This window comes from Lepus europaeus, chromosome 19, assembly GCF_033115175.1.
Source record: "Lepus europaeus isolate LE1 chromosome 19, mLepTim1.pri, whole genome shotgun sequence".
NCBI classification, from domain to species: domain Eukaryota; kingdom Metazoa; phylum Chordata; class Mammalia; order Lagomorpha; family Leporidae; genus Lepus; species Lepus europaeus.
The window spans coordinates 69,294,752-69,304,690 of record NC_084845.1 but is presented as its reverse complement, the minus strand read 5'-3'; the positions used below and the strand labels follow the sequence as shown (position 1 = coordinate 69,304,690).

The following is a 9,939-nucleotide window of genomic DNA, read 5'->3' as shown; positions in this document are numbered from 1 at the left end:
GCCTCTCAGTGTAGACACTGGGGGGCAGCAGTGAGGGCTCAGCAGCTGGGTCCCTGCCACCCACAAGGGAGACCCAGACTGTTCCCAGCTCCAGAGCTGGCCCGGCCCGGCCCAGCCCAGCCCGGCCCGGCCCAGCCCGGCCAGCTCCGGCTTCTGGGGCAGTGAGCCAGTGGATGGGACTGTGTCCCAAGTACACAAAGAAAAAATTAAACTTAAAAATTTTTTTATTTTATTTGAAAGGGAGAGTGAGAGAGAGAGAGAGAGGGAGGGAGGGAAGAGAGGTCTTCCATCCACTGGCTCACTCCCCAAAAGGCTGCATCAGCCGGGGCTGGGCCAGGCCAAAGCCAGGAGCCAGGAGCTTCATCCAGTCCTCCCACAAGGGTGCAGGGGCCCTAGCACTAGGACCAACACCCCCACCCCCACCCTGCTGCCTTCCCAGGCCACAGCAGGGAGCTGGATCAGAAGTGGAGCAGCCCAGACTTGAACCGGAGCCCATAGGGGTGGTGGCACCGCAGGCAGTGGCCTAACCACTGTGCCACAGCACTGGCCCCGGAGTCAACCTTTCTAAGCTGATGGTGCTGTGTAGAACAATAATCCAAGTACAGCGCTCACAGGCAGAGCTGTGTGGGAGGCCGACAGCCACGGGAGTGCGTGCAGCTGGTAACTGGAGAGCTGAACGGTTCTAACAGCCGGGTTGGGCCCCGCGTGCGCTCGCTCCTGCCTGGCTCGCCACGAGCTCCCTGCCCCACGAGTGCCCAGCCCTGACGCCCACCACCCTCCTCAGAAGCCCAGCCACGCGGCTGCCTCATCTCGCAACTGAAGCTCCAGAACCACGAGCCAAAGAAATCGCCCTCCGTGGGCGGCTCATCTGGGCTATTTCACTGTAGTGGCAAAAAGCCGACCAACACGGTGGGCCTGGGAGGAGGGAGCCCGTGCCCTGGAACGGACCACGTGACCACGGAGGAGGGGCAGCCTGGAGCCAAGGCCTGGAGGGGGGAGCCTGTCACCGCCTGACTGCCGGCCCCTGGCCACCCCCTGCCCTGCCCCTGGCCTCCAACGTGGATGCATGTGGATGTGTAAGGAGGGTAAATGGGCTCTAAGGGTGGGGCCCGAAGCCACCACCACCTGTGCCCTTAAAAGGAGAGAGACCCCAGGGCTGCCCACGCCCAGAGAACAGCCCAGGTGAGGACACGGCCAGACGACGGCCTGCAGACTCTCTGAGGACGCCAGCGCAGCTGGAGCCCGGACCTGGGACCTAGACGGAACCCGAGCAGGTTAGAACGGGGGGAGGAGGAACTTGACCCATCCGCACGCAGTGTGACCTGGGGGCCAGCGGCACCCGCAGTGCCAGGGGCTCCTGAGACGCGCGGGGTCAGGCCCTGCCCCAGCCCCCAGGAGCCGGACTCTGCCTGCATGGTGCACCCCGTGGGCAGCGGTCCCGGCCCCGGCCCCGGCGGACACAGAGAGCGGAGACTGCAGTAGGTGTCAGAGGTTTTATTTCACGAACGGTTGGGACTTGTTCCTCACAGACGCGTTACAGAGACGGCAGAAACGCGCCGGCTGCACCGCACCGCCGGCGATAGCGCGGCCCCTGCTCACGCCGAGCGCACACACGCACGTACGACCAACTCCGGCCCACAGCAAGCAGGAAGACGCATTCTTCATAGAAAAGAAGGCAGGCAGACGGCAGGCTGAGTCCGGCCCAAAGGCCTGGCAGGTGCACCCCGCCCACCCTCTGTGAGCTGCCCTTCGGCCTCGCGCCCCCACCTTGCTGTAAACGCAGGGCAGGTGCGGGGGGGAGGGGGGGCTGAGGCCACCAGGACCACAGAAGGAGGGGCAGCCCGGCTGACAGGGGCTTCTCCTTTGTAGTCGTTTCTGTCTTCCAAAGAAAAATGGCTCCGACTGGGAAACGTTCGTGCAGACGGAAACGGCCAGGCCTGCTATGGGCGAGGCCGCCCCTCCTGCTCCCGGGCCCGGGTGATGGCCCCGAGGAGCTGGGGGCTGTAACTTATTTTTCAATTTATTTGAAAGGCGGAGTGACAGAGAGGGAGGGAGAGACGGGGCGGGAACAAGGGCTTCCTTCCGGGACCTCACTCTTCCCCAATGGCTGCAACAGCCAGGGCCGTGCCGGGCCAAAGCCGGGAGCCCGCAACTACCTCTGGGTCTCCCACAGGGTGGCAGGGACCCGAGCACTCGGGCCACCTCCTGCTGCTGCCCGGGCGCCTCAGCAGGGAGCTGGCTGGGAAGCGGGCAGCCGGGACTCGAACTGGCGCCCCGACTTGGGGTGCAGGTGTCATAGGCAGGAGCTTAGCTCATTGCACCATGCCAGCCCCGGGCAAACCCTGGGAGTTCCAGAAACAAGCCTCCTGGGACCCAGCCCCGGCGGCTAAGGAATCCTGAAGACCCCATGGCGGCCTCGACGCGGCTTGTCACAGGCTGCACAACTCCAGCCCAGAGATGTCGCAGGGAGGGTGGGGCTGCACACGCTCTTTCCCTCCGACATTTGACACTCAACAATCAGGACCTACAGAGAGCCACCTGCCCATCACGCCTTGCCACAGACGCTGTCCCGCCCACCGACGCTCAAGCTGAGCATCTTGGCTTTTCAGGGGCTCCCAACAGGTGTCCGGAGCCAGAGCCGGGACGCAATGAAGAGGCCTCCAGGCAGAGCTGCTCGAGGAGGGTCTTTGACCTTGAAAGGGCTTTGTCAGGGAGCTCACACGGGGAGCTGGCGTGGAGAGAGGGACAGGCGGGCCAGCCCGGAGGGGGACGCCAGAGGACTTTTTGCTCCCGCAGAGCAGAGCGATCTACAGCCGGGGCGTTCACGTCACCAGGCAAACTCCGGGCTTCAGCAGAGCTTTCGCGAAGTGATGGAAGCCAGAGACACGGCGCTCCCGGAGCCGTGGCCAGGAGCCGGCCACACAAACAGGAAGTGCGGTCTTGCCAGGGTCCCCCTCTCGCGCTGCCCAGGCGCCGCCGTGGGTTTCACAACCACAGACGGAGCCGCGAACCTCAGTGAGGAATGCGCCCAGGAATCCGGTCCTCCCACCCTGAAAAATAGGTCACCCACACCCGCCCGCGCTCGGTCGGCTTCTCAAAGACCAGCCGCAGAGCAGCGTTCTCTGCCGTTCTCAGCCGGCTCAGCGGAACCGGAGGAGACCGGGAGCCCCGAGAACGTGGGCTGCAAAGCACGGCGCTTGCATGGCAGCCGCGGGTGGGAGCGACAGACAGCAGCTGGGCAGGGTGCGAGCCGCAGAGGGAGCAGAGAGAGGATCCCGATCCTCGGTCCTCGATGGGACCAAACGTCGTGGCCACACAGAGTGCGGGGTCCCGGGGGCTCCGCTGAGCCAGCACTGCTGGGTGCAGGACCGGCCTGCTTGGGGCACCGCGCCAGCGCCTGCCAGGGCGCTTGGGCCTCTCCCGGGCCTCTCCCGGCCCCAGCCGTTTGACCAGCAAACATCAAGCCCAGTTTTCCCCGGGGCAGGGAAGAACTGCGGCTTTTGTTTTTAAATAAATCCGTTCGCTCCATTCCTGAAGCTCGCTCTGCGTCTCCTCCCGCTGCCCCTGCAGCCCTGGACGCCTCACTGAGGGGGGCTGTGCGGGCCTCCCCCTCCGTCTACCACCCAGCGAGCACCCGGCAGCGAGCTCTGAGAGACAGGTCAGGGCCCCCGAGGGAGACCCCCGGCCCCGGCGGGACCCGAGGCCCGAGACAACACCTCGCCAGGGGCCACAGAGGGACGAGACGTCGGACGCCACTCACAGGGCTCCTGACTGTCCGGATTCCCACCCACACCCACCCAGCGCTGTAAAGTAACAAGCAGAACCCCGAAGTCCTGTGCAGGACGTGCCCCAGTCCCTGGTGCTGGACTTCACTGCCTGACCGCAAAGATCCGGAAGGCCTTGCCGTCCCCAGGCGCGCTCAGGCTGCAAGAGAAGGGAGAGTGTGCGTTACCGAGAGATTGGGGCCGGGGCAGGGATGGGGTGGGGGGCAGGAGCACAGCCAAGGCCCAGGGTCTTCCCACGGCTGGGGGCCGTTGGCTGGCGAGCCTCGGCGGGGCAGGTCAGGGTGGCGAGGCTACGTCTTACCGCAGCACCGGCCCTGGCCCGTGAGAGTCGGACACACCATCCGAGGCTTCCGCCAGCCCGCTCTGTGCCACCCGGCTTGTCCCGCACCAACGCGGCTCCCTGAACAGGCTGAGCGTCAGGGCTCGGCGCCGGACAGCCGCACGCTCAGCCTCTCACCTTCCTCGGCGTACAGGTGGTCCGTGAGAGGCAGCAGGCAGCGGGTGACCCACTGCTGGGGACAGGAGGCAGGCGCTCAGCCGGCCAAGGGCAGCGCTCCAGGGCCGCCCCCCTCACGTGCACGACCCCTGGTTCTAAAGCCTGCGTGGGACTGGACAACCGCCGCTGCCATCCAGGCCGAGAGGATTTCGGTCACCTGGAGGGTGTCCCCCTGTCCCCCTGCTGTCTGTGCTGGAAACTTCACGGAGAGCCACGTAGGGGGCGGCCCCGTGTGTGGCAGTCGGTCGGGGCTGGAGCGTGTGCCAGTGTCACCTCCTCCGTGCGGCTCGGTGAGGTCGTGGCACAGGGACGGCCCACGTGGGACCCGCCCGCCCCTTGGGAGCCTGCCGTGGCTGCAGTCGCCGTGGCTGGGATCTCCCTTCTCCCGGCGACTCACGGCGCCTGGCGCCCGTAGGCCCCCGCTGGCTTCGAGCTGGGCTCTCCGCCTGAACGCTGGGCTGCAGGAGGCTGGGCGCACACCCGAGGGACCCCTTCCTGGACCCAGCCCGCAGAGGCGCTCTCCCAGCCGGGACCCATCTCTGATTTCCTAAGGTCACTGCTACGGCATAAACGTTTAAGTTGTCATTGAACCCAGTTTCTTTTTTCCACTTGAATTACACTCTGGCATCACATCTGAAAACCATTGCCTGACTCGAGGCCGTGAGTATTTAAGTTTGCTGTCCTGTGAGGTTTTTTTTTTAACTCGTTGTTGGTCAAGACAGACCAACAGGGCTTCCATCCACTCGGCCACTCCCCCAAAGCCCGCACTGGCCAAGACTGGGCTGGCCCCCGGCTGGGAGCTCACCCCAGGTCCCCCAGTGGGTGGCGGGGACCCAGGACTGCAGCCACTCCCGCTGCCTCCCAGGGCCTGCGCTGATGGGCGGCTGGACTCTGACAGGGCACACGCGTATCTTCGCTGCTGGGCTGGCGTGTCCGGCTCTCACACACAGGCCTACAATCCACGTGGAGTCCACTCTCGCACCCGCCGTGAGGCAGAGGCCCCGGCTCCAAGTTCTGCTTGCCCACATCTGGCTGTCCCGGCGCCACTGTGGGGACGCTACTCCGCCCGCTGACCGTGGACTCCGGCTGAAACCCCCGCTGTCAGCGCAAGGGGTGCTTTCCTGACCCACGTGTCTACGCCCCAGCCAGCACCACCGGTCCTGGCTGCCGCGGTGCAGCGCTCGGAGCTGGAAGCACACACACACCGCCTGCCGAATGCCAGCGACAGCACGAAGGGGCGCCGGGGGCCGCTGCTGTGGCGTAGCGGGTGAAGCCGCCGCCCGCAGTGCCGCCATCCCATATGGGCGCCGGTTCAAGTCCCGGCCGCTCCACTTCCCATCCAGCTCTCTGCTGTGTCCTGGGAAAGCAGTGGAAGATGGCCCAAGTCCTTGGGCCCCTGAGCCCACGTGGGAGAACCGGGAGAAGCTCCTGGCTTCAGATCAGCCCAGCTCTAGCCATTGCGGCCATTTGGGGAGTGAACCAGTGGATGGAAGACTGACTCTCTCTCTCTCTCTCTCTCTCCAGGGCACAGCCAGCTCGTGCTGTCCTCGCGTCTTCGGGACACTGCCGTTACCGTCCGGGGGACTCCCCGTCTGTGCACAGGCGGCCCAGGGAAAAGCTGAACAGTGGCATTGCTGGTCCAACGGACAGACGGCGGCTGCCAGACCGCGCATCACAGAGCCGACGCCCAGGAGCACTCCCGGGGACTCAGGGTCCAGGCTCCGTTCCGGCCCCGGGAATGGCATCCAGAGACTCTCAGGCTGCACCGTGCTTCCAGGCAGTGCGTCGGCTGCACACGCGGCGGAGGAGCACAGCCCCGGCGGGACTTGTCACCACGACCCCCTCTAGGGCTGGGGTCTCTGCCCCAGGCAATGGAGACCCCGAATTGGAAGCTCCCACACTAGGCAGGCAGCCCGGGCACATGCTCAAGCCTCGGCTGTGTGGAATCCCTGGTTGTTTGTCTGCCTTCCCCACGGCAGCTCTGCACATTTGGCTACCCCGGGGTTGAACTTTCGAAGCGTGTATCAGATGGGAGCACTCCCAGAGAGCGGCTGTGAAGAGAAGCCAAGAGCCAGCAGGCGGCCGGACGCGGGCCAGCAGGCGGCAGACAGCGGCTGCCCGGGGCTGGGATGACCTGGCTGGCCTGCTGCTTGCTGGACAGCTCACATACCAGGGCCCCGCCCCGTCCTCAGAGCGGCAGGAGCCCCAGGCTTCTGTGGCCCCCAGCTCTCTGCACAGCGGCCAGCCCCCGTGTCTGCAAGGTCTCGGGGCTTCACAGCCCCCTGGACTTGCCCCGGGGCTGGAGACCCTGCGGGTGGGCAGTGGGTCCTCACACTCACGGCCCCCCGCAGCCAGGGGACAAGGGAGCCACTGGGGCTGTCGGCCAGACCGGACATCTTGCCTGGACCGGCCAGGCATCCCCGTGAGCCGCCCTGGAGCAGAGCAGGCTCCCGCATCAACGCACCAGAGTTGGGGCCTGGGCCACTGCCTCGGACAGGGAACCCCCAGACCCCTACAGGGGACCCCGTCAGCTCACGGCTAAACAGTCATCAAGTCCCAGCCAGACACATCCGACGGCAAGCCCGCGTGCTTGGACAAATCACAAAATGACCTCCCCTTCCTCTTCCCAGACCCCGCCCTCCCCGTCTCTTGTGGGCGAGTCCATAGCTCCAAGGACTGGGCAGGTTCCACCAGGGGTCTCAGGGACTTTGACAAAGGTTTCAGCAAGGCCTTAGGCAGTCTGAGCAGAGTGCGGAGCCCAGCCCCGGGGGCCGCCGGGCCGCCTCGGCTCACTGTGAAACCCACGGCAGTTTCAGAGCACGGTGCCACACGCCTGCGCCGACGCCTGCGCGTGTTAAGAGCCCCTGGGGTGGCAGAGCGGCTGCGAGAGCAGGCGCTGCAAGGGGCTCTGGTTCTCCACTCTGGAAACGTCTAGAGCATGCAGGCCCGCCCTGGCCCCTCCTTGGGATGTCTGCGCCCCATGGCAGTGGCTTGTCCGGGTGCTGCTTCAAGGAGCCGATCTTGGGGCAGGTGGCCTGGGTTCACGTCCCGGCTGCTCCCCCTGTCGCCTGGGAGACCGCACAAGGGGCCCAACCTCTCTGTGAGGCCCCCTCCTAATGGACAAAGCAGGGACGCTGGGCTGGGGGCAGGGCTAGCTGGGCGAGCGTGCAGAGAGGCTGAGAAACGCTCCTTAGGGGCAATGGGAGCAGGACCCCAGAGCCCAGGAGCAGCCTGGCGTGGCGGGCGGTGCGGAGCCCCGAGCTCTGCAGATCACGGCCCGTGCTTCCTGCCTCCCATGGTTTCTGCACACGCACAGAGACGTCCAGTCACCCAAGCCTTCAGACTCCCAGAGTGGCCCTGTCACGGGCAGCCACCAAGCACCCGGGAGAGGCTTGTCCGAGGAAAACAGACCGTATCTCAGAGTTCGTCCTGAACAAACCAGGAGAGCGCGTGGAAGTCTCACTAACCGCTTCTCTCTGTTTTGAAATGACGACATCATGGACGTGTCAGGTTAAAGAACATGAATTCTAAGTCTCCCTGCCGTCTCTCTTCACCTCGGCTACCAGGAACTCGCGAAGCCTGCGTGTGGCACACAGGATACACCTGCTGGCTTCCCGGCCACGTCCACAGCCCCGCTGTGGTGCCTCTGGAAGGAGCCGCCCGTACGTGATGCCTGAGCTCACCCTGGGACAGCCGTGCACCCCCACACAGCTCTGCACACGGCCACATGCGGACATCAGGAGGTCCAGGAGCTGTCACCGTGGTGTGTGTCCCAGCTGCCTGTGACACCAGCGTCCCAAACGGGCTCCCGTTCGTGTCCTGGCCGCTCCACTTCCGATCCAGCTCCTGCTAATGCACCAGGGACAGCAGCAGAGGGCGCTCAAGTGCTTGGGCCCTGCACCCACGTGGGAGACCCACATGGAGCTCCTGGCTCCTGGGTTTGGCCTGACCCAGCCCTGGCTGTGCGGCCATTTGAGGAGTGAACCAGCAGATGAAAGATCTCTCCCTCTCCAACTCTGCCCTTCAAATAGATGGAGAAATCTTAGCACACACACACGCGCGCACACACACACACACACCACCCTGTCCCTGCGTCAGACAACACCCCGAGCTGACAATCCTCCACTTCCTGGCTAGACAACCTTCGGTCTCCTTCGCTGTCAGGTGCACCAGCGTCCCCTCTCCCCCCGCCACCGCAGGGCTGTCGATAGACTGCGTGGTGCGTGTCTGACCAAGGGGTTGGAGCCGTCCACGGGCAGTCAGCTCTCACATCTCCCTCGGGGCCGTCTGACACTGCAGGGTCCCGGCCTCCGCCGGGGACAGGGCGGCCTCTGCGTGCACTCCTGGTTCCCGCAGTCCCGACAGGAGAAACCGCTCAGCAGAGGCCGTGACCACGCCAGACCCGACGCTCCCAGCTCCCACACTGCCCTCCGTGACGCCGCCCCACCCCGGTCCTGGTGCCACATTATCCACCCCCGCTCTGGGACGCTGTGGCGAGGCAGCAAACCCCCAGGGAGGAGGGCCAGCGACTGGCAGGTGCTCCTCAGCCGGGGCCTCGCACCCCCAGCCCTGCTGGTCCCAGTGCGCGGCCCCAACACGGCGAGGAGGGCCTGGCATGCCCGGGAAGCAGCAGCAACACTAGGGTCGTCCTCCCCGGAGCCCAGCTCCAGGGACCCCAGCTCTCCTCACTTCATTTTGTGAAATGCACAGTATTTCCTAGGGAACAAAGTCTCAGAAATTGCTAGAAGCCGAGTCCCACCAGGCAGAGACCCTGGGGAAGTGATCGCCGCTGGGACCTGGCACCTAGTCCATCACGAGTGCACACGGAAGGAACCACGTGGCTGGAGGGTTGAGACAGAGCTCAGGAGCCACGCCACGGCCACAAAGGCCACCCAGTGTCCCTACACCCGCCCTGTCACACACGGATCTATCGGAGCCTCACGCAGGCCCCCGTGTCAGAGAAGGGGCCCAGGCCTGTTCCCAGTGACCCAGCCAGCAACAGGGGAGCAGGGTCCCAATGCCACCCGGCCCTGCCTGCACGTGGGGCTCGAGGACTCACGGCCTCCTGGGTGGTCTTGGAAGGCCCGCAGTGCTCGGGCCCTGCCAGCCACGTCAGTCACCTGGGGTGTGGGCCCCATGCCCGCCACTCAGCACCTGCACCTCGGGCTCACAACAGCGGCTGTCACTCCTGAGAGTCGCCGAACCACTCTTAGCACTTCCAACCCTGCAGGTCGGGCGCGGTGCCCGGGAAAGGGCTTCCCCAGCGAGCTGTCCAGGCCATGGGGCCTGTGGCCCTCCCGCCCCCCAGGCAACAGTCGCTGTGAGCGCCCCCTACAGGCGACCGAGGGGCGGCACCGCCATGGGCTGCCGTGAGATCACTGCGACCTCTCGGCGCAGGGCAGGGCCAGGTCACCTGCACCCAGGAGACGCGTCCTGCAAGGGGGCCCTCGGGCAGCCTGCAGGGGTCTGGATCCAAGGAGGACGTGAGGGACAGAGTCCACAGAGGGATGACACACGAGAGGGGAGAGGTCGCAGGAACGGCCACCTGCCCACCCCCAGGAGGACGCTGGTTCTGCCGTCTGAGCCGCCGGCTGCGGCACCTGTCGGGGTCGCCGAGCAGACCTGGATGTGCCCCCGACAGACAGATGGCCTGTGCCT

The 9,939-nt window shown here is 65.7% G+C and overlaps 1 protein-coding gene across 2 annotated transcripts in view; it reads right to left on the bottom strand.

The window, feature by feature from the left end:
• Positions 1-1,486: 1,486 nt before the first annotated feature.
• Positions 1,487-9,939, bottom strand: part of CRISPLD2 (cysteine rich secretory protein LCCL domain containing 2) — a 49,061-nt gene continuing 40,608 nt past the window's right edge. For both annotated transcript variants that reach the window (XM_062175817.1, XM_062175816.1), the window contains one exon: positions 1,487-3,924. In XM_062175817.1, the coding sequence (XP_062031801.1) occupies positions 3,870-3,924 (55 nt within the window). In that variant the 3' untranslated portion in view covers positions 1,487-3,869. The remainder of the gene's footprint in view (positions 3,925-9,939) is intronic.